The 26,901-nt window shown below is 36.1% G+C and overlaps 8 protein-coding genes across 8 annotated transcripts; 3 read left to right on the plus strand and 5 right to left on the minus strand.

Moving 5' to 3' along the window:
* The first annotated feature begins 55 nt into the window (after positions 1–55).
* On the plus strand, positions 56–2,710 carry MONOS_1738 (putative FAM76 protein). The gene is made up of 7 exons (XM_067870294.1): positions 56–102; positions 222–249; positions 337–387; positions 453–558; positions 621–833; positions 999–1,708; positions 2,099–2,710. The coding sequence occupies exons 2-7, from the start codon at positions 224–226 to the stop codon at positions 2,172–2,174; spliced, it is 1,182 nt and encodes a 393-aa protein (XP_067722748.1). The 5' UTR covers positions 56–102; positions 222–223; the 3' UTR covers positions 2,175–2,710.
* A 220-nt stretch (positions 2,711–2,930) lies between these two features.
* On the minus strand, positions 2,931–5,342 carry MONOS_1737 (uncharacterized protein; the record flags this gene model as incomplete). Its single annotated transcript, XM_067870283.1, has 1 exon — positions 2,931–5,342. The coding sequence occupies one exon, from the start codon at positions 5,340–5,342 to the stop codon at positions 2,931–2,933; it is 2,412 nt and encodes an 803-aa protein (XP_067722749.1).
* A 21-nt stretch (positions 5,343–5,363) lies between these two features.
* On the minus strand, positions 5,364–11,176 carry MONOS_1735fu1736 (putative Rho guanine nucleotide exchange factor 17; the record flags this gene model as incomplete). The annotated part of the gene is made up of 4 exons (XM_067870272.1): positions 5,364–9,734; positions 10,283–10,804; positions 10,858–11,046; positions 11,099–11,176. The coding sequence occupies 4 exons, from the start codon at positions 11,174–11,176 to the stop codon at positions 5,670–5,672; spliced, it is 4,854 nt and encodes a 1,617-aa protein (XP_067722750.1). The 3' UTR covers positions 5,364–5,669.
* Positions 11,177–11,305: 129 nt separating this feature from the next.
* MONOS_1733 (uncharacterized protein) lies at positions 11,306–12,152 on the minus strand. The gene is made up of 3 exons (XM_067870241.1): positions 12,026–12,152; positions 11,833–11,963; positions 11,306–11,760 (listed from the first exon to the last, which is right to left on the minus strand). Exons 1-3 carry the CDS (start codon positions 12,145–12,147, stop codon positions 11,444–11,446), a joined length of 570 nt encoding a protein of 189 aa, XP_067722751.1. The 5' UTR covers positions 12,148–12,152; the 3' UTR covers positions 11,306–11,443.
* Positions 12,153–12,643: 491 nt separating this feature from the next.
* Positions 12,644–14,023, plus strand: MONOS_1732 (uncharacterized protein). The gene is made up of 5 exons (XM_067870230.1): positions 12,644–12,804; positions 12,863–12,996; positions 13,055–13,375; positions 13,488–13,679; positions 13,796–14,023. Exons 1-5 carry the CDS (start codon positions 12,663–12,665, stop codon positions 13,838–13,840), a joined length of 834 nt encoding a protein of 277 aa, XP_067722752.1. The 5' UTR covers positions 12,644–12,662; the 3' UTR covers positions 13,841–14,023.
* Positions 14,024–14,617: 594 nt separating this feature from the next.
* On the minus strand, positions 14,618–15,985 carry MONOS_1731 (uncharacterized protein; the record flags this gene model as incomplete). The annotated part of the gene is made up of 1 exon (XM_067870219.1): positions 14,618–15,985. One exon carries the CDS (start codon positions 15,983–15,985, stop codon positions 14,957–14,959), a length of 1,029 nt encoding a protein of 342 aa, XP_067722753.1. The 3' UTR covers positions 14,618–14,956.
* Positions 15,986–23,073: 7,088 nt separating this feature from the next.
* Positions 23,074–23,462, minus strand: MONOS_1730 (uncharacterized protein; the record flags this gene model as incomplete). The annotated part of the gene is made up of 2 exons (XM_067870208.1): positions 23,074–23,308; positions 23,413–23,462. 2 exons carry the CDS (start codon positions 23,460–23,462, stop codon positions 23,074–23,076), a joined length of 285 nt encoding a protein of 94 aa, XP_067722754.1.
* A 2,326-nt stretch (positions 23,463–25,788) lies between these two features.
* Positions 25,789–26,391, plus strand: MONOS_1729 (uncharacterized protein; the record flags this gene model as incomplete). The annotated part of the gene is made up of 2 exons (XM_067870195.1): positions 25,789–25,822; positions 25,892–26,391. The coding sequence occupies 2 exons, from the start codon at positions 25,789–25,791 to the stop codon at positions 26,389–26,391; spliced, it is 534 nt and encodes a 177-aa protein (XP_067722755.1).
* Between the last annotated feature and the right edge of the window lie 510 nt (positions 26,392–26,901).

A 26,901-nucleotide genomic window follows, 5' to 3' on the forward strand; every position in this document is an offset into this window, starting at 1 on the left:
AAAGAAATATGGAGAAAAAAACTGTAAAAGATAATTATTGATTTTTGATCAAAAAGGGATATTATTTATTACTACGAATCTGTTTTATTTTTTTGTGAAAAGGTACGACGTTATATAATATTTTGCAGGTTATAATTGATGTTCATTTCAAAATGCAAACGTTTATGATAATGAATATATTTGAAAATACAAATTTAACACATATTACAATTATTTGAAAGATATGGATGGATATTTAACACATCGAAAGTTTACTCTTTTTATTTGAAGAAGTTGAATATGATATATTTTTTTCATTTTTATTAATGTTTAATTTCAAATATATATACTTCACAGAAAAAATCGTGGATTATTTTGCAGAAATTGTCTAACAACAGAACTTGATTCGTTGTGCTTTTCAAAGATTCGTTTTATCCATTCTTAATCATTTCTTTTTTAATTTTTTTTTTTAGGTCTGCGTCACGTAAAGAACATCTCTGCCGACAATGTATTTCGAAACTTCCGCACGTGTTTTGTGAGTATTGCGACTGTGACTTTCACCAACTTGAAAAAGATGAGGTAGATTTATTTTTTGATAAAATAACTTTTATTTGGAAGTTCAATTTCCCATTCATTTACAGAAAGAAAAGCTTAGAATATGCTTGGAATGCAAAGATTTGGTTCTGCAGTTCGGAGAGCCGCATCCTTGCATCATTTGTCAGCTTAAATGTGCATTCGGAGCTGACAAATGCAGATTTTGCCAAGAGTTTGTGAGGCAATATGGAGCGCCAATTGCTTGCGCGGAATGCGGAAAATTATCTGCATTTAATAAGCCACCTGAAAAGCTTGCAAAGGTTTAACAAAACTATTTCAATGTTGAATTTTCAGAAAGGAATACAAATTTCCCGTCTTTTTATTTATTTATTTATTATTTATTATTATTATTATTATTTTATTTCATCTGGAATATTTTCTCTTTGTATGCTTCTTGCTGTTGTGATATATTCCGCAATGTGAAGATTGGTGGGAAACCGCTCTGCTTAAGCTGTGCCCGAAGATTGAAGCTTAAACAGCATCACGAAAAGCGGCAAGTGGCTTCTTCTTCCATTGCCTCTTCTTCTTCTTCTTCTTCGTCTTCAGATACTTCATCACCATCATCTTCACCTTCTTCTTCTTCTTCTAATTCTTCACTTTCTTCTACATCTTCTTCAATCCATTCAATGCATTTCAGTACTCCTGCAAAGGATGATTATTCGAATAAGAAACTTAAGCTCACATCAACAATATCCTCTCCTTCTCCTTTATCATCGTCATCATCTTCTTCTTCCTCCTCCTCCTCCAACACCTCCTCTTCTCCTTATTCATCCACTTCCTTATCTTCCCCTGCAACAGGAAGCTCATCATCATCATCATCTTCTTCTTCTTCTTCCTCCTCCTCCTCCTCTTCTTCTTCCTCCTCCTCTTCTTCGACGATATCGCTTCTGAACAAGCGTATCAGCAGGCTCGCCAGCGAGCTGGAGAAGACAAGAGAAGAGAAAACTGAGCTTCAAAGGCAGAACGATCGCGCGCAGGCTGAACTGAACTCCGCCAAGGCGGAAATGAAGATGATGTCGATGAAGCTGGAGGAAGAGCAGAAGCGCAGGGAAGACGAGGCGCACCGCCTGAAAATGAAGAGAGAGTCGATTGAAAACCAGCTGAAGGACGAAATCTTGAAGCTGAGAACGGACAGGTGTGAGTTAGTTAGATAGTTAGAGTGTTTTTTTTTTTTTTTTTTTTTTTTTTTTTTTTTTTTTTTTTTTTTTTTTTTTTTTATGTGTGTGTGAGTGTGAGTGTGAGTGTGAGTGTGTGTGTGTGTGTGTGTGTGTGTGAGTGTGTATGCAGAAAGATTGGTTTCTCAAAGAAGAATTAATCATGTGGATATTTTATGTCAATGTTTTGTGCATTTATGAATTTTCATATTTATATTCTTATATACGTATATGCTAATATGTTCATATGCTCATATGCTTATATGTTTTTCTATTTATGTATTTTTTGTTATTAATTTATTTATTTTATTTATTAATATTTTTCATTCTTTTTAATTTCGATTATTATTTGTTTGATTGATTGGAATCAGGACGATTTTGTTGGAGCAAAACGCGCAGCTGCAGCAGCAGATATCGCAAGTTCAGACAGTCATTTCTCAAAGCTGAGCATTCAGATAGAGAGAAAGAAAGAGAAAGGGAAAGGGATAGATGAAGGAAGAGGAAGAGAAAAAGGCAAAAAAAGAATCAAATAAAAAAAAAAAATAGAATGAAATAAAAGAAAAGAAAAGAAATCTCAGATTTGATATTTGTTTTGTTGATGTCTGATTTCTTAAGCTCTGCTTTTGTTTATAATGAATGGAAAATTTATGCTTGCCTCATTTTTGTTATCTTCAACAACCCATCATTTTCTTCTTCTTTTATTTTATTTTATTCAATTTTTTATTTTTATTTTTATTTTATTTATTTATTTAATATTATTTCAATATTTTAAAATTTCAACTGTTTGATTGAAAGAATATTTATTAAGTCATTTGTGTGTAGCGTTGTCTGCAAGCAATCACAAATGGAAACCTTTCTCGTTTCTTGCTTTTTGCCTTTCTATCTTTCTTTTCCTTCTTTTCTTTTCTTTTTTTCTTTTTGAACCAATAATTTTCTCAAAAAATCTTTTGAAGCAAATCGAATGAAAAAAAAAAAAAAAAAAACATTTTTTAAAAAGAAAAATCCAAATCATCATGTTAATTACATAATAATAAACTGAAATTTAAGAACTGTTTCATCCTGTTCATTTAACTTTTTTCTTTCTTTCTTCCTTCCTTCCTTCCTTCGTCTTTCGTCTTTCGTCTTTTACTTCACTTTTCTTTTCTTTTCATCTTTCTTTCTTTCTTTCTTCCACCCCCACCTCCCAACGAAAAAAAAGAACATTCAAATCTTCCTCTTCCCCTCTTTCTGCTTCACTTCCTTCGTTGGAAGTGCAGATGATGCTCTTCTGCTTGCCTTTCTTTTCCTCGGGCGCAGTGTGTGTGGAAGGACAATCGAAGGAGGCTGAGGAAGAGCTTTTGTCAGCACATTGTGAGGAAACATGAAGCGTCTCCTGAACAGCGCTGAAGGTGGAAGAGAAGAAGAAGAAGAAGAAGAGAAAAAATCAGGCTTTTGTGAATGGGGAATTATTTCCTTGTTTTCTGTTTTCTGTTCCTGGTTGCTCTGTTTATTTTGCTTTCTTTGTTGAAAATGCTGAAAATGCTCACAATTTTGACAATTCGTACAATTCTGACAAAGTGACTGAGGCTGCTGATGATTGAAAGCTGAGCCATTGATTGCAGAAGAGCGTTCCAATTTCACAGAAGACGTCAGAGGAAGAGAAGAGAACACAGATTTCATTGGGCCTGGCAGTGGAGGCGGAGGGGAAAGAACAGAAACGGAAGGAGAAGATTGGATGGCTTGTGAACTGCCGAGAAGAGGATTCAGAGTGAATGGGATGTGTTTTGTAGGTTGAGCAGAAGAAACAGAAGAATAAGAAGAAGAATAAGAAGAAGGATAAGAGGAAGAGAAAGAGGAAGAAAAAGACGACGATGATGATAACTGCATCGACGGTGGAATCAAAGAAGATGACAATGAAGACTTAACAGAAGCAGAAGTAGAAGCAAAAGAAGAAGGCGAAGAAGGCGAAGAAAGAGAATTCTCATCTTGCAAGCCACAAAATCCTCCAGCATCTTCCACATTTGCCCTGCTTCTTGCCGAAACAGTCGAAAATCTCAAGTTCTCTTCGCCGTTCTGCTGGCCATCGCACAGAAAAGGAGGAGTGAGAGCGTCGATGGCAGCGAAAGAAGGAGCGGGGGAGTCGATAAAGCCGTCAAAGGAGATCTCATCAAACACATCGTATTGACCGATGGATGCAGCAGAGGGGGAGAGAGAGGAAGAAGAAGAGGGAGAGAAAGAGACAGAGGGAGAGAGAAGAGAAGGAGAGAAGGAAGAGGAAGAGGAAGAGGAAGAGGAAGAGGAAGAGGAAGAGGAAGAGGAAGAAGGTGAAGATGACAATAACAATGATGATGATGAAATTTCAGTCATTTTGTCAGAAACAGCACGATTCGAATGGATTCGTTTCCCATTCAATCCACTTTGAAGTTTGTTGTCAGATCTGAAATATGGCTTTTTCATTATCCCATTCAAAGACGATAATAGCAATGATGATGATGATGCTAACAAAGATGATGAAAATGATGTTGATGGAATAGAAGAAGAAGAAGAAGTGGAAGATGAGGAGGATGAAGAAAACGAAGAAGAAAACGAAGAAAAATCAGAAGAAGACGATGCTGCTCCTGCTGAAGAAGAAGAAAAAGCAGAAGAAGAAGAAGATGTCTGAGGCACAGCGTCATCATACAGATCATAAGCCTCAGGCGTTTGCGTGGCTGTGTGGATGGGTGTGGCGTCTGGAGTGGTCAGCGGAATGGTCGAAGTGGAACGAGAAGTCAAATGCGGCTCGGGCAAAGGAATCGACACAACAGCACAATCACACTCGGTTTCTGGGTCTGAGCAGAAGCTGGCGGGGTATGAGAAGGGCGTAGCTAGCGCCAGTGAAGAAGACCAGGTGGAGGTTGTGTGGATGGAAGGCAGCTGAATGCCAAGCGTGGAAGAATTGCGTAGAGCGCTGGTTTTCAAAGAAGATGTAGAATTTGATTTTCTTGGAATGGTGCTTGGTGTCTTTGATAAATGTGAAGAAGGAGTATGTTTTGAAGAAAGAACAGCAGAATTGAACACAGACGATGAAATGTCGAGCACTTTCGCTGCATTTTGGTGTGATGGAGACACACTTCTCACTAACTGATTCACTGGATGTTGTGTTTTCAGCTGTTCCTTCAAATGAGATGAACGGGCAGCTGACATTCTCTGAGCAAAAAGAAATGGACTACTTTTTGGAATAGCAGTCATTGGCCTGCGAATTTGTTGTGCTTCTGATTTGTCATCTTTTCCAAATGGAAGAGGCTTAGAAACAGGAAGATGAATAATCCTATCGCTCTTATCCTTTGGTGCATCAGATAGATCAGATGTGAAGGGCTGAAATGCTTGCATTGATCCTCGAGTTTCTGAAAGTTTCTTTTCGCTCATTGTCTTTAGCAGCTCATTTTGGGATGAATCTCGTCTTTGTTTCATAATTGGCTTGATAGAACTTGGAATGCTCCCAGAACATAGAAATGGAAGAGGAGGTGTTGTAGGTGTAACTTCTTCAGGGTCAATATCTTCCTCAAATGGAATTAATCGCGAATTATTCAGAAAATCATTTTGATCTTGTTTCAAGTTTTTTCTGGGAAATAAGCGCACAATTGGATCTTCATACATACTAATTATTGGACAAACAACTTTTTATAAAATAAACAGTGTCAAATATTTTTTTAAAACACAAATTGACCTTAAAAGAACTCTCAGTCACAAAATGCTAAACACATCCAATGTAACAAAATGTTCAATAAGAAATTCAGACTACTCGTCAATAAAAATTATTAATGTTTAAAAAAAAATTCAAATAATGAAATAAACTCCAACAATTATTGTAAATAAATAAATACAAAATAACAAAATCAATTATGGCTCAAAAAATATTAACTTTGTGGTTAAAAAATAAGACTCAATTCTACAAGTAGATTTGCGTTATGCATTTGTAAAAGACTACCTAAACGCTCTGGGATGCAACGGAGCAGTCTGCGGCCTCGAACTTCTCGCCGGCTGTTTCGAGCGAGCAGATAACGGGGAAAGAGTTGATTTCTGCTGATTCTTTGTGTGAGAAGAGGAATAATTTGATGAAATTGTGGCAGCCATTGAGAAAGAAGGCGGATGAAGCGAGGCAATCGGAGCAGCGCTGGGCTTCTGGGCAGCAGGAGGAGGGGTGTGCTGTTTGGGAGAAGAAGAAGAAGAAGAAGAAGAAGGGAAATGATGTTTTGTGAGGTCGGAGCTGTGGAGGATGCGAAGGGGAGAAGGTTTGGTGTGATTGGAAGAGGAAGAGGAAGGATGTGAAGGAGAGGAAGAAGAAGGATGAGAAGAATGAGAAGACGAAGAAGGACGTGGCTGAACGGGATGTGGAAGAGAATGCTGAGTTTGGCTTAGTGATTGTCGAAGGGAAGAAGGAGAAGAAGGAGAAGGAGAAGAGGAAAGAGAAGAAGAGGAAGAGGAAGAGGAAGAAGAATGAAATGTGGTGTGTGCAGTGGCAGGGCGACGGAGAGGAGAAGAGGGGTTATGAAGAGTTGAATGAGAAGAAGGAGAAGAGGAAGAGGAAGAGGAAGATGAAGAGGAAGAAGAAAGAGAAGAAGAAGAAGAAGGTGAATGAGGAGTTATTGTCTTTGATAGACGAGAAATGGAAGAGAAAGAAGGAGAAGAAGGAGAAGAAGGAGAAGGAGAAGAAGAAGAGGAAGAAGATATTGTTGCTGATAAAGAAGAAGAAGAGGAAGAAGAAGAAGAAGAAGAAGAAGAAGAAGAAGTCGAAGAAGGAAGAGGACGAAGAGTTGAAGAAAGCGTGGTTTTCGTTCTGTTTTGAGTGCTCACGAGAAGTGGAGAACTTCGCTTTGCCTTCGAAATTGCTTTTGGATTTGATTTGACTTTGGCATTTGTCTTTATGTTTGCATTGACTTTAGCTCTTGTTCTTATTCTGTTGGCATAAGCAGAGGAAGAAGAAGAAGGAGAAGAGGAAGAGGAAGAAACGAAAGGACGAGAAAAGGAAGGATATGGACGAGTTTTGGAAGAAGTTCGAGAAGAAGAAGAAGAAGCAAAACGAGAAGAAGAATAACGAGAAGAAGAAGGAGAAGGAGAAGGAGAGGAAGAAGAAGAAGAGAAAGAAGATGTTTTTTCAATTTGTTTGCAACCTTCCACCACATTTCGCCAGCTGTGTCTGATGCCCGCACGATATTGCTCTTTCACATCGACGCTCTTTCTCACAGAAGAAGAAGAGGAAGAGGAAGAAGAGGAACGTGGTGAAGAAGAAGAAGAAGAAGAAGACAATGGCGATGAAACCCCAACATTCTTCTTCTTCTCCCCCTCCTTCCCTTTCTCCCCTTTTTTTCCCTGTATTCCCCTCAAAGTCGCTTCTTTCTGCTGGAATTTCATTGCTTCTTCAATCGAATTGTTGAGAACTGTCTGCTGCGATTTCTCCCTCTGCTTCATTCCCTGTGAAGAGCAGCCAAGAAGTATGTTGATCTGCTGGGAAAGAGCAGAGACGGCGGTGGAGAAGGGGACGGAGGAGGAGGAGGAAGAGGAAGAGGAGGAGGAAGAGGAGGAGGAAGAGGAGGAGGAAGAGGAGGAGGAAGAGGAGGAGGAAGAGGAGGAGGAAGAGGAGGAGGAAGAGGAGGAGGAAGAAGAAGCTGATAACATTGGCTTTTCAGGAGGTATTGAGACTTGTGGTGATACAGCTGCAGAAGCAATGGGAGTTTGTGTTCTGGAAGAAGGTTGAGGAGTTGAAAGAGCAGATGAAGAAGAAGAAGAAGAAGAAGAAGAGGAAAGGGAAGAGGAGGAGGAGGAGGAAAGGGAAGAGGAAGAAGAAGAGGAGGAGGATGAAGAAGAAGTTGTAGGTGTTTTAGGAGTAACTGCAGTTTGTGAAGAAAGCACATGTGTTTGAGGAGAGCGAGGAGGAGGAGGAGGTGGTGGTGGTGGTGGATGAGTAGAAGAAGAAGAAGAAGAAGAAGAGCATTTTGCATCATCGCTAACAGCTCCTCTGTTGTTCAACGAATTTTGCGGGGATGCTGTTAAATTGCTTGTTGGGTGGCTGCTTGTGGGCCTTGGAGGAGGAGGGCGATGAGGAGGAAGAAGAAGAGGAGAAGGAGAACGAGAAGAAGAAGAGGAAGAAGAGGAGGAATACGAAGGAGAAGGAGAAGAAAGAGAAGAAGAAAGAGAAGAAGAAGAAGAAACGGAACTTTTAGCAATTTCAGGGAGTGAAGTGTTGGTGATGGTGACAGAAAGAGGGAAAGGAGAAGGGAAAGGGAAAGAGGAAGAGGAAGAAGAAGAAGAAGAATTAACAGGAGAAGAAGAGGCAGAAACAGACACAGTAGAGAAAACAGCTGGAAGATGCTTGAGGGAAGCGGAGGAAAGGGGGAAGGAGTGTCTTTGTTGGTTTTGTGGGTTATTTTGATGATTTTGATGATTTTGATCATTCGCATGTGGAAGAGGAGAAACAGGAGAAACAGGAGAAAGAGGAGGAGCAGGGGGAGGCGGATGAGGAGGGAGAGGGAGAGGAAGAGAAAGATGGGGGGCATTCGATGAATTCGATGAATTCAATGAATGCATGCCATTCAACGATTGCGGGGACAAAGATCGAAGCTGAGGAGAAAGAAGAGCTGAAGATGAAGAAGAAGAAGAAGAAGAAGGAGTCATTAAAGGCGATGTTGAGTGGCTGGCATAGCTGGTGGAGAAGCTTCTGATCACTCCTGCTGATCCGGTTGCACTGTCAAACAGCGCAGTTCTTTCTCTTCCTCTTCTTTGTCTTCTTCCACTTCTTCCACTTCTTCTTCTTCCCCGTTCTCTTCCTCGTTCTCTTTCTCCTTCGCTGTAATAGCTTTCAACTTCCTCACCTTCTTCCCCTTCTTCTTCTTCTCCTTCTCCCTCCTCTCCTTCTTCTTCTTCTTCTTCTCCCTCTTCTTCTTCCATCCACTCACTCATCGGCCGCATCAGCAGCTGCTTCGCATTCGGAGCAGCACATTCAACAGACAGCCAATCAACACCCAGTGGAAAGAGCATCTTCATCCAAAGGGCGCTGCGGAGGGGAGGGCGGAGAGGGAAAAGAGACTGAGACAGAGAAGAAATGACAGCCGGAGGAGGAGGGGGAGGTGGAGAAAGAAGAGAAGAAGAAGAACGTGAATAAGAAGAAGAAGAAGAAGATGATGATGATGAAGACAAATCAAATGATTGAGAAGCAGCAGACCCTGTTCTGTCAGGCGCATATGACACATTTGAGACAATTGACACGTTCGATGCCTTTGAAGATGGCCTTTCTGAAGGAAAAGCAGAAGCTCCATTCACTCCATTCACTCCAACAGCAGAATCGCCATTCATTTGAACATTAGCGACAGCACTGGCATTCGCATTAGCTGGAGTGCTGACTCGGCTGTTTGGGTTGCTTTCTTTTTCTTCTTCCCCTTCCTCTTCTTCTTCCTTTCCTTCTCTTTCTCCTTCTCCTTCTCCTTCTCCTTCTCCATCTTCATTAGCTCCATCACTGTTGCCTTCACTGCCTGTCAAAATGCTGCCGGAAAGCGTATTAATTCCGCGTTTCGGCCTTTCGGAGCGGAAAAACCCCATTTTTTGTATTCTCTCTTTTTCTCCGGCGAATGCGCTGTTCATGTTCTGCTTCCACTGGTTGAACAGCTCTTCTGTCGCAAACTGGAACAAAAGGGAGATTTCTTTGGTCAAAACCAGCATCAGGTTGTTTTCGTGGCCCAGCACATCTTCATCGTGTTCAATTTTTTCTTTTTCTTTCTCTTTCTCTTTCTCTTTCTCTTTTCTTGCTTTTTCTCTTTCTCTTTCTTCTTCCTTTTCTTCCTCCTCTTCTTCTTCTTTCCCTCTCTCATCTCCAAAGAACAGCGCATACATCTTCATCAATGGAATTGCCCCTCTACACAATAAAACACTGCCTGTTTGAGAGGCAATCACAAAACAGTCAGAAAACAGCAGAAGATGCCGGGGGGACATTGAAGAACGGCTCATTTTGACAGCATCTGACTCGAAGAGGATGGTGCGGGAGGGGAGGAGGAGGGGCTGGGAAAAAAGGGGGGATGGGATAAGGAATGAGAGAGAACGAAAGAAAGTGAGTGAGAGAAAGATGAAAAAAATAAAATAAAATAAAAAAAGAAAAAAAAAAAAAAAAAAAAAAAAAAAAAAAAAAAAGAGAGAGAGAGAGAGAGAGAGAAAGAAAAGAAAAGAAAAGGAAGAAAGAGACAGAAAGGTCATGTTGGTGAAGGGTATTGAGATTGATTGAAGGTGAGTAAAAGTGAAGTGAATGCGAATGGAGTGGATAGACAGAAGAAAGAGGAAGAAGGAGCAAACAGAGAAAGACAAGCGATTAAGAAGCAATAGAGAAATAGATGAATGAAAGAATAAATAAATAAATAAATAAATGAGAAAAAAAAGAGAAATAAAAAAAGAAGAAGAAGAAGATAATCTGCTTACATTTATTTATTTAACTTACATTTTTTTTATCGAACACGATCATGTACCGAAGAACTCACACTGTCTCTTTCTCTCTCTCTCTTTTTTTTTTTTCCTCTTTCTCTTTCTCTCTCTCATTCTTTCTCTTCTCCACATACCCCTGGAAACGCCCTCAAACACCCATGCAGCTCCGTCATTCTAACGAGCGACCTTGACTTCCTGATGCTTGTGTCGATGAAGAACGCAAAGTTGCTCATCATCTGGTGCGCCTTCTGCAAAAAGGGCACATCCGGGTGCACAAAATGGTCGTCCAGTGAGCTTCTTGGCTCGTCTCCTCGTCCGTACGGGTCGAGAATCCTGTCCCACTGCGTTTCCTTCAGCAGCCCGCTCAGGAACAGCAGATAGCGCGGCATCCGCTGGCACGGGCGCGTCAGAAGCTCCACCAGCGACGAGCCCGCCAGCGACGCGGAAATGTGCTCCGTCCAGCGCTCTTTCAGCTGCGCCTCGCTCAGCAGCATGTTCGTCTGGTCAAAGGTGGCTGTCGCTTTGTCGTTGAGCTCGTCGCAACATTGATCATGAAATGTTTTAAAATTGCGAGACTGAGAAAGAAGTGATCTCAGGACGGACATGGCTCTGTCAAAATTTTGATGATACTGCACGTAAAACTTTATTATAAATCCCTTTTTAATAAACAAAGATTAATTTTCAAAGTTTTGAGTATTTTTTTGCACACTGTTTGGCAGAAAACATCTCCAATTGTTGAACACGGAGTCCATTCTTCGAGCCGCGGGGTCAATAACTCATAAAACTCCTCAGATACAGAGGAGATTTGCTGAAGATTGGAAAAGATAGTTTGTATCGTTGATGAAGTCCACGATTCGTTTTCATGACCAGTGTGCATCGTCATTGGCTCAAAAAAATACTTGAATGTATATTCATAAAAATTGGCAATAAAAAAATTGAATTTGATAAACTTTTAAAGCACATTTCATTGAAATTATGTAATCTCGTTCAGTCTCAACGATTTCTTGAACAATTCGATTTCTCGTCATTAATCGTTTCTTCAGTTTTAAAATTCTCCTTCTTTGTATAAAGCCTCTAATATACTTCTGAAAGATGACAGCTGCTTCATTTCGAGTCAGCTCCGTCATCTCAATTTTAAAATAAAAAATAATAAAAGATCATTAGCAAAATCCATTTATTGTGGGCCATTCAACTTTCAAAAAAAATGTTTTTCAAAAGAAGGGGAAATGATGACAAATTTTAAACATTTTGTTTGCTCGATTAAACCTTGAATAATCAATCATTTCTTCAGAAAATTACCAATTTACTCCTCCTCTTCTGATTGCGTCTCTTTCGCTATTTCTTGCAGAACGAGGACATCTCGAGGAGGATTTGCGAGAACTTCTTGGCTCAGACCTTCCTGATGATGGCTCCGTTTGTGAAGATGAAGATGAAGGAGTTTGTGAGTAAGAAGCCAAAGGAACTTGTTGAGAGGCACAATCAGAATTTGAGCTTTCTCCTGATGACTCAAACATGTTTGGAAACATTCCACATTTTCCCATCTGGTCTAATTGCTTTTGCACGCCCTTTGGAGGCTCCTTAAGAATTGTTGGTCCACAACCTGGCTTCCAATCTTTACAATTTCGAATTAATTTATTGAATCAAAATTTGAAATTATTTTTGCTTTAAAAGAAGCAACGGCAACCTGGAGAAGGACAAGAAACGTATCCAAGACCGTCAATGTATTTTTTTGTACACATGTTATTTTCTTCGATCCACTGAGGCTTTCCGCTTCCATCGTCAATTTGTTTATAAACTTTTCCAGTATCTGGATCTCTTTTTATTTTGAAATAAAAAACAGTATATTCTACAGCAAAGTTAATATGCATTTTGCAAACGTGACTGACATTGTGCTGTATCCCCCACTTAAAGGAGAATTCAATGATGAATGATCGCCGCAAGAACAGCATTGCCCAAATAAAATGTGAATACATCCAGTAACAAATATCAAAAATATCATGATAAATAAAAGTGCTGCTGCTTTGAAATTTTCTCACTTCTACAGCATTGGGCTATCCAAATCATATTTTGATCATTCTTTACATATTGTTTACAACTTTTAATTTTGAAATATAGTATTAGAGTGTTACGAGTGGTGAAATATGTTTTCTCGTTCATATTAACGTTTTTTTAATTGTAACCAGGAACGTAAATTCAAAATTATTAATATTAATACTCACTATTATCATTTATTCAAATTTTGAAAAGTTTTTCAAAGATTTTAAAGCATAACGAAATATCAACTCCACATTAAAATGGTAAAAAATTAATGATTAATGAAGGAAACAATAGAAATGAGTTCTGTATCATGGAAATTATTAATTTCAAGCTAATTTCTTTCTTTTTCAATTGTTGAAAAATATTTAACCTGTTGTTCATTTGTAAAAATTAAGTGATTCATGCTCGAAACATGTATTATTTGATATTTGAAACACATATTTGTTTCATGATCCCATAAGTTAAATTTGAAACGTTATGAGTGGAGCTGAATCTATGACTCTGCTCGACGCTGTCGAGAGTAAACTTAAAGATACGAAGCGAGTTCCATTTGTCAGTCGTGTGGTTTTATGTGGAAAAGTTGTTGATCGACAGATTACACAAGATCATGATATTGCTGGTTTTTCAAAATTTTGCGGTTTTAAAAAAATATGTGATTAACATACCATTGATTTTAGATTATTTCGAAAAAATTATACCTGATTTACCTGCAGTTAGACGTGGAGCGACTTTTGGAGGTTTGAGAGGAAGAAAAGTGTTGCCAACTGGAATTCTTCTTCTAATGCCAAATGCGATTGTTCTTGTTGTTGAAGTGTGTTTTATTATTTGGGTGTAATATTTTTTCAAAATATATATATTGCATATTAAAGAGTACATATCTTTCAATCTGCGATTTTCTCAGGACGTTTGCTTTGCATCAAGAGCTTGCTTTTCCAACAGAAGGAGTTCAATCCGAAAGAGCAATAGCAGCAATAAATGCGGCTCAGGGAGGAACTCCTTTTTTACCACGAGGTTCACAACTGATTACAAGCGTGAGAATTTTGCATTACACTGATGATATTCCTGAAAGAGCTTTCACATCATGGACAGCTCATTCAATTAGTAAACACATTTCACCTGATCCAGATATGCTGGGAATTACTGAAAAACTAATTACTTGCTGCTTGCAGAAAATATTAGCTCTTGGAAATGTATGTTTTTGCATTAATTCAATTGTTTTTAAGAAATATACAAATTTTTAAACTGAACAACATTGTATTCAATTTTTGTGTCCGATTTAAATTGGCATTAAAAATTTTGTAGCATGCGCGCATAGATTCTCTTTCTACACCAGATACGCCACCGGCTTCTGATGCTCTTATTCGTGTGTGCGAAGAGAATGAACTTCCAAGTAACGAAGTCTATCTTAATCTAACGCAAAATACTGATCTTCCGACACTCGATGAGTGGGTGGATATTTATGCAGGGGTTATTGATATTCAACTTGAAGATGAGGTGTGCTTTTAATTGTTTTTTTTTTAACAATAAAATCTAATTTCGTTGTGCATTCAAAAAATGAATTTGAAATTTTTTGTGATTCTTCAAAATTGTTTTCTCTAATTTTATTTCAGTTCACTTGGCCTGCCATGTCAACACTCAACTTACTTCCTCTTTAATATCTCTCATTTCATTTGTTCATAATCCGCTCACCTCTTTGTCGTTCATTTTTTTTTTATATTTTGAATATTTATGTTGGATGTTTCATTTCTGTTTCTTTTTTTTTTTTTTTTTCCTTTAAACCATTTTCTTTTTAAAAAAATATATGAAAGAAGTGTAAAGAAAATAAAGACGTTTTTTAAATAACAAGATATATATATATATTTTTGATACAGTTCTCAAAAAATTGTTGAATCCATCAGTCTTAAATCAAAGGAATTAGACAGAATATGGAATCGGTTGTTTTCGATGAAGAAATTCAGAAATTCCTTCAAAAAATATTCAATATTCAAAAATATCCATTAGAAATTATCACAATGTTGAAATTCTTTATAATTTCATTCATTTTTCATCAGAAATTTATAACATCAAAAAGAAACACTCACATTAATTTCTCACAGATAAATACTTTTTTAAAAAAATTATATGAACATTGTTTCCAACTTCTGAATGATAGATATTGTGATTCAATTCATTATTTCAACAAGTTCTAAAAAAACGCATAAAAAAAGGAAATTAAAACCTGCACATATAAGATCTTCTATTATCGTTTCATTTTCTCGTCATCATCATCTTAAACCAATTTTTTATTTGAAGTTTAAATGATTTATTATTTATTTATCTTTTATTCATTGCATTCGCTCAGCCAAATTGCAAAGATGGGACAGAATATTTTCATTTTAGAAAAAATTAATGATTTGTTCCAGACTTTTTTTGAAATCATATAATTACAAAACTGACGTTATAGTGCTATATTGAATATTGAAATATTATAAAGTTGAAAAAAATCCTTGAAAGAACTGTGTAAAACAAAATTCATAATACAAAAAATTTCGTCCCAGATCTCAATTTCAGAAAAAAAATGGCTGTTTTCTTTTTTAAAAATTTATAAAAAAAGAAAAAATATCGAAAAGAAAAGAATGGAAAATTATGATAAAACTTGCTCTGCAAAGATTTGAAAAATTAAAATTAAAAAAATTTTTTTTCTTCGTTAATGAACATCTTTTTGAAAAAAGGCAATTCAAAGAAAAAAAATAAATTTCTTAATCAAAGCATACACGCACAATAGCATTTATTTAGATCTTGTTTGTTTTCATCCATTCTGGTATTTCACTTCCGACATTGCTTTTCCAATGATCTGCCATTGTTTTTCCTTCCCTATCAGAAAGTGTGATATCATGTCTCATCCATTCTGGGGGTTCTGTCTTGATATTAGTAATCCAGCACATTGCCATTGTAGCTCCGTTTTTATCGGCAAGAGTTATGTCATGTCTCATCCATTCTGGTGGCTCAGATTTCTGATCAATAAGCCAACGAATAATCTTTGCCCTATCTTCTTTATCAGCAAGTTTCATTTCGTGCTTCATCCATTCTGGCTGTTCTTTTTCCTTGATTCCAATCCAGTGCATAGCCATCGTCTTTCCATCTAGATCTCCAAGTGTTATATCATGTCTCATCCATTCTGGAGGTTCTGTTCCTTTACTCCAAATCCACCACATGGCCAAAGTTCTTCCGTCCTTATTTGTGAGTGTACTGTCGTGTCTCATCCATTCTGGTGGCTCAGTTTTAATGTAATATATCCATGACATGGCAATCGTGTGCCCACCCTCATTAACGAGCATATTATCATGTCTCATCCATTCTGGTGGCTCTGTTCCAACACAATAAATCCAAAACATGGCCATCGTATGACCATAATTATCTGTAAGTGCACTATCATGCTTCATCCATTCTGGTGGCTCTGTCTTGACAAACTGAATCCACGTCATCGCCATTGTATTTCCGCCTTTATTGCCAAGTGTGATATCATGCCTCATCCATTCTGGTGGCTCTGTCTTCACTTCTTGAATCCAGTGCATAGCCATTGTTTTTCCATCTTCACCTTTAAGCGAATTTTCATGCCTCATCCACTCTGGAGGTTCAGTTCTAGCATATTTAATCCATATCATTGACATTGTATTTTCATTCTTGTTGCTAAGTGAAAATTCGAGCTTCATCCATTTTGGTGGATCACATTTCTTCTTTGTTTGTAAACTGTTCGTGGTTGCCTTTATCTCAGAGATCTCTCTATTCACAGTTGGATCAATGCGTAATTCGCTTTTCATATGAATTTAATAATAATAATGCAACTGTTTGCGATGTTACAAATAAAATAAATTCAATCAAATGCAATTCAATAATTTAAATATGGGACAATGAAACAAAAGATTTGTATTTGAAAGATAAAGAGAAAATGGCTCATAAAATTCTTTAGATTAGGCCTTTGCTACAAGGAAAAATAATACGATGATTGTTTGTCGAATAACGAAACTTGTGTCGAGGGTTTTTTTTTTTAATTTTTTAATCAGATGTGGAAATTCACAATGAATTTTTTCTTTTCGTACTTTTGACTGAACAAGGTTCTTTATTAAAATTCAACAAATATGTTTAAAACATTTTTCATGTTCAAAAAAGAACATTTGCTCTTTCAAAAACACATATCAAGTGAAATATCATCATGCAATCTTTTAAAACTTACAAAATTCTGATGAGAATACTGTTATTTGCATTGCTTGATTATGCGATTATGAATAAAAATCGCAATCAAACCCAAAACAAAAATGAAAATGAAATTCAAAGGAATCAAACAAATAATGAGAAACATCAAGATTCAGAAATGAATTTTACAAATTATTTTAGAAACGGATAATTTCACATCGTTGCACATATTCATTCGTGAAGTCTGTTCATTTCTTTCTGCATCACTAAATGACTTGAAAAATCACCACTAGTCAACTGTAGTTAACCATTGATAAGAAACTGAATCGTATTGTGAAATTTGCAATAGAAAAATGAGTAGCTGTTAGCGGATTGAAGAAAAAAAATGTGTCTTTCTCAATAAAATAGAAAAAAGAGAAATCACTGTATTCGTATTGGTTCAGAGAAACGATGCCAGAGTAACTGATTAAAGCTAAGATATCAATGAGTTGCCCAAACTGACTTTTCACGAAGCAGGAAAAGAGGAGATCCATTTTAAGTTTCAATGACAGAGGAGAGACAGAACCGGATCTCAAAGCAGCTTGATATTTCGATATGGAACTTTTGACTGGATAAACAGTATCAAACAGCTTCAGATTACTCTTTATGCAATGTGAAAAGCCAGCAGATTCGTAAGCAACTTATTCAGATTGAAGCAAATAAGTTGCACGCAACGAAACACACGAAAAGATAAGACAGTTACCAGTTGTAAAGGCTTATGAACGAAAGAACAAGCAGAAAAAAGGAGCTTTGAGAAAAAATGATGAGTACCTAACAGATTGAACTGAGTGCTCTGTTAGAGATGAGGCTTATGCTTTGGTGATTCTTCTGGTTCAAGTATCCAAAGTAATTCCCCTCTTCTGCTAAATTGCCTTCTCGTTGTAATTTAAAGATGGGCACATAGAACAAAGCAATGATCCCATCTTTCCTCAGTTCGCTATAGATGGAGTATCCAGCCGAGAAGGAGCACAAAACGAGAAAATTGTGAAATCTTCCCATTGCCTGCCTTTGGTGACTGTGTGATAATTTGTACGCTTTATGCTGCTGGTTGGACAAGTATTCATTCAACAATGAACGAGACAACTTGGCATATGTAGAAGTAACTTACTGCAAAAGTCCCACAACATTCTTCACTTTTCAAAAAGCGATGAATAATTTCAGATAATTTCTTTCTTTGTTTGTTAATCTGGCTCTTCCAGAAAAACCATTTATCTATCTCAACTTCCTTTTTCGAGCTCTTCATAGCACATCTTAAGTCTGAAGAAACATTTGTAAATGGAGCAAACCCCTCCGCTGAGTCTACTGAAAGGTTGATTTTCGACTTGAGAAGCAGCTGAGGCTTTTCGAAGAAGTCCTCTTTATGCCTCAAACCAGCTGCGAAGATGAGCCTCAAGTTCGAACGGATGATCGCATTCTCCATATAAGATGAGTCTTTCAGTGTGCATGATGGAGGATATGTTTTTTTAAAAGGTGGTCCCTGTGTTGCAGTTTGTCATAAGCCCTTTCCAATCACAGGTTCTGCTGATGAATGAATACCAATTTCCACACATTCACAAAGAATACAGCATCGATCGCGATGAGTTGGTCGAATGTTGTTGTCTGAATGATGAATAAGATGTGTGCATTGTGGCATGAAGCATTTCTCAAGGAGAAGTCCTCTGTTCAACACACGAATAACCGCTTGGTTCCCATCACGATCGTGTTTATTTTCTTCTTCAACTTCTTCGTTTCAACCAGATGCTTTCATAACGTGAAAATCTTCTTTCTAACTCTCTCTTTCTCTTTTTTTCTCCAAAAAAATTCATCTTTTTTCTTTCTTTAGCTTTTTCCTGAATAATATGCTTTACGGTATTTATATTGATGTTTCTTCGGCTCTATTCACAATCTCGTTCACATTTTAATTCTCTTTGTCCGTTCTGCCTCTATTGTCTGCTGTGTGTTTGATTCGCCATGCCACTTCAAGAATGTTGATTGAAGTTGACTTCATAACAGAGTCGAAAGATGTTGTGCTTGAACGTTGTATCTCTTCCATTCAGGTCATCAAAGTGATAGCTAAAGAATGGATATGAATCAACAAACTTATTTCGTTTGGATAAACATCAGCATGAGAAAGCAAGTGGATTTGAAAAAAGAAAGAAAAAGAAAAAAAGATTACAAACCAAAATCAGTTCATCCTTGTATCAGTATATAAATCGTCTGTTGATCTTGGATCTGCTTTGGAAACTTGTGGCGCTCTCTCTCTTTGGCTGTCTTACGGTTATATTGATAAAGAATCAGGAAGCAATTGATGAATGACTCTCATTTCTCACTAGCAGCTCGTCTTTTCTTGTTGGCTAGCTGTTCGAATATGAGGTGCTCGCAACAAACAACTCAGAAAGAATAAAAAGATACACTTTGTCAGATAAAGCTTTGCATATTTGCTTAGAAGGATGCGAATGGATGTACACTTTTGTGGTCTTGGGCTTCATGACTTGATCGAAGATATGGGGCAAAATATTTTGCTTCAAGCTTTTTCATTGAAAAAATATGCACTTTTCATTGACTTTTTGAGATCAAAAAACATTATTAAATAAGTCGATTTTTTGACATTCGTTAAATGTTGGAAAACTTTATGTTATGATTTCAATGATGCCTGTTTACGAATATGAAAATAAAATTTATTTTGAAATCTGATTTCGTTTTAAAATGTTATTAGAAAAACAACTTTTCTATGCTTTGTGTAAAAAAAAGCTTGAAAGTCAATATTTCCCCCCATATGTTCAAGTTTCTTTTCGGTTTTGTCATAGTTCAAATTCATCCACTGTTCATCGCCTTCACTCCTGAACTTGATCTGCATCACTTCCTTTTCTTTCTGAAAAAATTTCAGCATCTTTTTGTTTGTCTTCTTGGAAACAGAATCCATCCAGTTTCCAGCCCAAACGATTATCACTCAATCTTTTGGATGAACGCATTTTGTGATCGCACTGCACAGTGTCGTTTGTACACACCAGTTGGACTGATACATTTGGAATAGCGTTCATGTCAATGAAAGTTTTGTGATAAAGACTGCTGATTCGAAATCCAGCAAACAAGTAGACAGTGAGGTCTCAGTTCATGAATCTACATGTTTTAGTCCTGTGTTTGATTCTGAATGATCAGAAGAAAAAGAGAAAGAAGATTGATAAATTTGAATTGCGTAAAAACCGATCTAACTTTTTTTTGGTTGCTGATTCAGTTTGTGATCAAGCTTCATATCTTCGTGTAAAAACCCCTTGCAGCGTGCGTGTGAGAAGGTCAGCGACAACCAATGTGAATTTTCTCATGCTGATGATATCAATACCCAATCATCTGCTTATTTTTGTAACAAATTTTCTAAAAGCTTCAGTGATGAATCTTTTTTAAAAACATACAAATTATTTCTTAATTAGAAATACTCATTAATAACATAAATTCAAACTATTCTTCTTTTGAATCTTTTCATTCTTCTTTTTCTGTTCAAATCAGCTGAAGAATTACAGAATTCTATGTTATTTACGAAATTCGTAGATTATTCCAATTTATATTTTAATGAATGACTTTCACTTCCATATTAATAATTATTAAATGAAAATCAAATTGAATTGAAAATTATCTTCATTAGCAGCAGCATACACAATATATAATATGGCTGATCCATTTTGATATCACACTTTCGTTCAAGTTTTAATCCAAATTTTAATATCAATGGGATTTTTGTAATAAATTTGTTTATGCAATAATAACATCACGAACAACATGTATTATCTGTTCAAGTTCATTTTTTTTAAATCCCATTGAAAAAAAATTTAGATCAAAGCTCGAACGAAATAATGATTTTAAAAAGGATCAGCCATATCTTCTATTCATATTCATTACATTAAAAATAAAAACAACGATTTCATGCAAACCTTTCAAGAAAATTATCCGGTTATTTCTTGGTACAGATATCGCATAAATACCGGACAAGATCGATATCACAATAACTGTAAGAAGAAAAATTCTGACTATCTTCCTCAAAATACATCTCATCAGTACAAACTCATTTGATAAACGAGGCTTAATGAATAGCTTCATTTGCGCTCAGAATAAAATATTTTTAAAATCTCAGAAAAACTCAAAATCCTATTTCTCTGAGATTTTAAAAACATTTTATTCTGAGCGCAAATGAAGCTATTCATTAAGCCTCGTTTATCAAATGAGTTTGTACTGATGAGATGTATTTTGAGGAAGATAGTCAGAATTTTTCTTCTTACAGTTATTGTGATATCGATCTTGTCCGGTATTTTATGCGATATATGTATATCGTGTTTGTTACCAAATTTCATAATCAAATAATAGTTGTGGATTTCAATTCAATCGTTATTTTTGAATCACAATGTTAAAATATTCACATATATAAACTGAAATAGTGTGAAACAAAATTCTCCTTTCCACTAGTGATAAATTTATTAAAAAAGTTCAAGCACTCAATTCAAAATTCATTTCAATCAATTAATCATTTTTCAAAATATAATTTGAAAAAATTGAAATGAAAATCTGTTTTAAAAAAGAATATCCATTCGACTGATGGATCTTTTCACCAACTGATCTTTCGATCGACTGATCTTTGTCGGTTAACTGATTTTGACAAAGATCTGTCGATAACCCATTGACAAATTCAAAAATAAATGAAGAAAATATTTGTATGTTTATCTTTTCATGAAAATTTTATAAATTATTAATTCAAATAATATTTTAAAGAAAATAGAAAAACGAAATCATATTAAGAACGTTTTTTTTTGTCAATCAGTTTGTCAAATTCAAGCTGATTGTTTTGTCGGTCGGCTTGTCGAGACTTAAAGTGAAGAGTCGGTTTGTCGCAGAGGCCAATTACTGATATTGACGATATTATTGGCGAAAAAATCGAAGGAGAGAAAACTGAATCAGAAAATGACAATGGATCAGGAGAAGGTGAAAATGCATCAGAATATGAGTCCAAAAATTATTGCTGATGATTATTTCACATCATTTTTATCATTGACTACTTTTTTCATATAAAATAAATGGAAATAAATCACAATAAAAAAGTCATTTGGGGAAAAATACAAACTTTCAAGCTTAATATGCACAAAGCATGAAAAATTTGATTCACTTATAACATTTTTGAACTTACCCAGATTATAAAATAAATTTGATTTTCATAACTGGAAACAAACATCATTGATATAATAACATCATGTTTTGTGACATCAAACCTATTTCAAAAAAAATAAACACATTTATTTCGAAAATTTTGTTATCAAAAAGTTCATCAATGATGCATAATATTTAAATGAAAATGCCTGAAGTCAAATATTTTGTCCCAATTGTCGAAATTCAGTGAAATGGAAAAAGAAATAAAAAAAAGAAGTGTTAAACGATGAAAAATAGCCAAAATTGTAAAGAAGTTATGTTCAATAACAATGACAATACTTAAAAATCTCAAAACAAAAAGCTCGTGAAAATACGAGCAAGTCTTTGATCAGAAAAATAAAACAAAATACACCAGATCTTTTCACAAAAATTGAAATATGAAAAAATATTTTCAGAAATAGTATATTATCATATATTAATAATTTTCTATTATTTATTTTTTTCGAAAAGTGCTCCTGTGAGCCAGAAAATTTAGGTCCCGACTAATTTTTTGGGTACCGATAAATTTCTGACCCTGCTATGTTTGTTCACAATGAAACAGAATAATTTCATTGAAAAATGATATCATAATAAATTTTTACAGTTAAAATGATTGATTCTTTAAGAAAGAAGATTACTGTGAAGTGCTATGATGATAAAAGAACATTGCAGCTATTGAGAAATATTTGAAAATTTTCGTGGATTGTTTTATATTATATCTGAAATTTTTGTTTTTTCTTATATTTTTTGTGATTATTATTATTTGTCTCAAAAACCAAAAATTTTGATGAAACAAACTTCACATACACCCAATCCTTCAGGCTGCAACAAAGCACAAGTGCAGAGAAAGTTTGAAAAAATGCTCATTTTCATTGACTTCTTTCACAACTCCTTCCTCGCTACGGCTGTTGCTTCATTGGCCAACATCCGCTCAACCCATTCTCTCTCACTCTGCATCACATTATGGAATACATGAAAGCTTTCCATATCACTAACAAGCTATGTCAGCCAACTCACTGCCCTCTTCTTCTCTTCTTCTCTTTCTCCTTCTTCTCCTTCTCCTTCTTTTTCTCCTTCTTCTTATTCTTTTCACTCAACACAAAACAAACATCTTTCTCACACAACCTTTTCAATGAATTTGTCTTTTTCCTCAATTATTGTCATTCGATCAACAGATATTTGCAACTGATCCACATCTCTAGTCATTTTTATCTGACTTTTCATTGAAGAAATACTCAAATATTCATATTCTTCTCCTGCTGTAACATTCTTATTTCTCGCGTATTCCAATGTTGCACAGCAGGCACGCAAAGTGAGAGCATTGTTCAGCATTTGTAAAAGGAGCCTCTCTGAAAAAAATCTCTGTCCATGTCTCCGCCTTCACAAACCTCAGCCCACTCATCCCAAGCGCCTCCACAACCATCTGCGCAATCGCCTCTTCCAGCTTCCCCTGGTTCTCTTTGATTCTCTCCACAAACTCTCTGTGCGCTGTAGGATACCCGTCTTTCTCCTCATTCTTATCACCTCCTTATGCCTCTTCCCTTTCTCCTTCCTCTGTCTCTTCTCTCTCCTCCCGAGCAGCCAATGCAATCGCTACATGCAACAAAATCACATCCTTTATCCTCAGCCAAACCGCCTCCATTCCCTTCTCCACAATCTCCCCCACTTCACACACTGCAACCCCTCGCCCCATCACTTCATCCTCTCTCTCCATCACTTCACCGCCGCACGCCTCGACTGCGGTGATCGCAACACCAGCCGCGCTATCACCTACGGCAGTAGTGAAGGGTCAAACAGATAGTTGATCGAAGAGAACGCATTTAAATCTTCTATCGCAAAGATTCGCTTGCTCCTTGACTTTGCACACTCCGACGCTGCAAGTGACGGAAGCGGCACCACCAGCGGAACTGAAAACATCGCCGAAAGCACTACATCGTACGCACACTCAACACATCCATATAGCACCGCCCGCCTCCCCGCAACAAATCATTCGAAGCGTTTGTTGCTCCCTCAGTTACGACTTCTTGCGATTTTCATATACCCCAGCCGCCTCTCGATATTGTCCATCGCTCCTGCCGAAGTGTATGATGCTACCACCGCCGAGGTATCCGAAGGGTCAATCACATGTGCTGATGATGACTTATCATCTTCTGCTGCCTTCTTCTCTTAACTTCTCCGCCTCCGGAATGGAGAAGTTGATCTGCGTGCTGCTCCAGTTGAAGAAGACAAAGAAGACGAAGGAGCTGAGAGAAGATACGACTGCTGCGCTGTCCCGGCCACAAGAAGCTTTTTGAAATAGGCTTTCGTGTCATACAACAGCTCCAATTGAAAAATAAACACAGCATCAACAATCGGATCAGAAAGATCAACCATCCACGAAAACGCTCTTTTTCTGAGTTGTGGGAAAACGATAGAATAGAGTTTCTTTAGGCGAGAAATCGAAATGAAAAGAAGACGAATCTATGCGAGTTATGCATAAATTATTGTTCTGAGCCAACATCAGATGAACGTATTGAGAGATATATGAAAGATCAATTCAGAAATGGAGAATGCTGCAAATGCTATCACCTGCTCATTCTGTTGATTTTAACAAAAATCCCATAGTAGCCATTAAGCATCGGACAGATTCCACAAAATGTTTTCCACTCCAACATCATACGCTGAAGTCTGTGAAACTCAAATTCCAGATGAAAGATAACATCAGTGGCTTTTTGGTAGTTTTGTTGTCTGATTTCATTTCCCATTCTCCACAAGACGCTTTTTCAATTTCAATATAAATCATCGATTCTTAAGCAATAATTTTTTTTCTTCTTCATTACTCGAGTAATCTCTGATGCATATGCAAAAATATGAAGAAATTCAATCGGATGAAGTGAAAGAAGTGAAAGAAGAAGAAGAAGAAGCTGCGTGAAATGTTGTTGATGTATTTTAAGAAGAAAAAGAAGAAGATGATAATTAATGAATAGAATGAGATGATTGGTTGTTGTAATTGAGAAGATAAGTGTCAATAAATATCAACGGAGAAATTCAATGAAACTCTCGTCTTCAGGTTTTTGTCTTTTTCTGGCAAATAATAGCCTCTGAATCCTTTTTCAATTTTTGCTCAATCTCTTTCTCTCTCTCCAACAAAAAAATAAAAAAATATGAAATATTGAGCGATTCTTTTTTCATTCCATCTCTTCTTCTTTCGCTTCCCTTTTTTCACAAAAAATCACCTTTTTTCAAAAATAATTCTTTGTCAAAGCCCCAATGCCAAGCATCTTCGAAATATCTCGCATTTCATCTATCTGTCTGTATTTTTCCTTCCCCACTTTTCTTCTTCTTCAAAGTCACCTAATCCTTCGCTCTTTCAACACCCTGAATAAAAAAAGAATAATCACTTCAAAAAACAACAACAAACCTTCAGAGCCTATTTGAAACTCAAAATCTATTTTTCATTCGATTAAAAAATAGTTTTTAATTTTAAAAATTCATTATTTCTTCCGTTTTCAACAATCTTTCAAGTAGCTTCATTGAATATTCATTTTCAGCTATTTCCTCCCTCTGAATGATTTGATTTTATACTTTCCTGAAAAGATTGGAGATTTTCATTTTCTTTTCAATTTCATTCTGTTTTACCGAAATCATCCAGCCAAACGAACTTGCAATCTATTCGTCATGTATAATCGTCAACTGTCCTTTCCTTCCACCTGAGATATTCTTCCATGAAAAGAATTTTTCTCATTTTTTCGTAATAAGTCTGATTTTTTTCGGCTTTTGGAAAGGCAGAAGATAAAAATATCATCATTTTCAATGAAACGACATTTAATGCAAACATCTACTTATTTTCATTGAAAAATTAAATTTCAGTATTTCCATATCAAACCTATTTTAAAAAATGATCTCTCAAAAACAAAGATTTATTTATTTTGATCATTGTCAATACGCCAACAAAGGAAATAACATTTCTGATTTCGAAAGACAAATTTACACATAGCGTTCTCAGTTTTCAAACAAATATTCCTGTTCTGTGAAAATAATTTGATCAAAAAATCCATAACAACAAACAAAGAGTTTTGAAAAAGTATTGTATCTTTTCATAATTATTTAACACAAATATAAATGCAAAAAATGACGGTATTGGCTCTTATATTTCTATGATTATTTCGAGATTTATTTTGCGCAAATTTCTTCTATCCAAACATAAATGAATTCATTTTAAATGCCGAAATCTGTTGTTTTCCAAATAATACGCTTTTAAAAAATGCAGGAGATGGACAACACAAAGAAGTTCACTGGTGTGCAGGGATCGTAGATGAAATTTTTTTGATGATTATTATTTTTCAATTTTCATTTATTTTATGAAGAATTGTTTTCCCAGTTGGGCAGCAACTCAGCCGATGAGCAGAAACAGAAAATCGAAGAAATGATTAGCATAGTAGATGAAATGAATGAAAGAGAATTCAGATCTGTTTTTACAATGGAACTGTTCAATGAAATGGACAAAATGATTGAAGAAAGGAAGCTTTCGATGGGAAATGCATTCGTGCTGCTGAAACATATTGGATATTTGAAAGTGTTGAAAGATATATGGATTGATAGATTTGATAACTCTCCGTTGAGTGTCAGATTTGAAGAGATGATTGTTGATGAAAATGAGAAGAAAAAAGAAGAAAAGGATGAAAAGCTTTTGACAGATCTCTGTGAATGCTTTCTTGCACTCAGTAACTATTCTTCATCAAAATTGCATTCAATCTATGTGCCTTGTCTTCTGAAAGTTGCACAAAAGAAAGAGAAAAGCGTGGAGACCCAAAAAGAAGTGGAACTGGCTTTGCTTGCTTTGAGCAACATTATCTATTTTGTATGAGTACTTCTATTTGATTTTTTAACATTTTTATTTTTCTATCTTCTTTTTTTAAGAAAGTTTGTGAAGAACTGTATTTGAATGAAATGACAGAAATCATCAAATATCACCAGGATAATCAGAATCTGACACGACTTGCCTATCAATCAGCTTGGCGGTTTTTGATGTTCAGATTTGTAGACGAAAAAAAGTTGGAAGACATGATTGTGAATGATCTGCATTTTGCAAGAGAAGCAGCAAAAGAACTGGAAGATCTGTCAAAGAGTATGGATTGGAAGAGAAAAGAAGAAAGAAGAAAAGAAACAAAAGAAGAGCTCACTTTGATGAGATGGTTGCAAATGTTGGTTTCTATTTTATATTCATGCGAATTATGGAACGAAGAATTTGCTGGGCTTTTAGGCAGTATTGACCAGGTGCTTCTGACAGCAAAGGATAAAAGCAGAGAAATTTTCTTCTTGTGTGTTTATTCATTCAGAAATGCAGCAGAAAATAGAGATGCGAAAGCTAAATACC

Source organism: Monocercomonoides exilis (assembly GCF_001643675.1).
Source record: "Monocercomonoides exilis strain PA203 chromosome Unknown scaffold40-978991, whole genome shotgun sequence".
NCBI lineage: Eukaryota > Preaxostyla > Oxymonadida > Polymastigidae > Monocercomonoides > Monocercomonoides exilis.

Bases quoted from the DNA above. Each gene is read 5' to 3' on its own strand.
- MONOS_1738 (XM_067870294.1), top strand. From the start codon at position 224: ATGGATGGATATTTAACACATCGAAA. The intron at 388-452 runs GTTGTGCTTTTC...TTTTTTTTTTAG, and splicing joins CTAACAACAGAACTTGATTC to GTCTGCGTCACGTAAAGAAC. The intron at 834-998 runs GTTTAACAAAAC...CGCAATGTGAAG, and splicing joins CACCTGAAAAGCTTGCAAAG to ATTGGTGGGAAACCGCTCTG.
- MONOS_1733 (XM_067870241.1), bottom strand. From the start codon at position 12,147: ATGATATTTTTGATATTTGTTACTGGATGTATTCACATTTTATTTGGG. The intron at 11,964-12,025 runs GTTTGCAAAATG...CAAAATAAAAAG, and splicing joins TACAGCACAATGTCAGTCAC to AGATCCAGATACTGGAAAAG. The intron at 11,761-11,832 runs GTTGCCGTTGCT...GAAATTGTAAAG, and splicing joins CGTTTCTTGTCCTTCTCCAG to ATTGGAAGCCAGGTTGTGGA.
- MONOS_1732 (XM_067870230.1), top strand. From the start codon at position 12,663: ATGAGTGGAGCTGAATCTATGACTCTGCTCGACGCTGTCGAGAGTAAA. The intron at 13,376-13,487 runs GTATGTTTTTGC...AAAATTTTGTAG, and splicing joins AAATATTAGCTCTTGGAAAT to CATGCGCGCATAGATTCTCT. The intron at 13,680-13,795 runs GTGTGCTTTTAA...ATTTTATTTCAG, and splicing joins ATATTCAACTTGAAGATGAG to TTCACTTGGCCTGCCATGTC.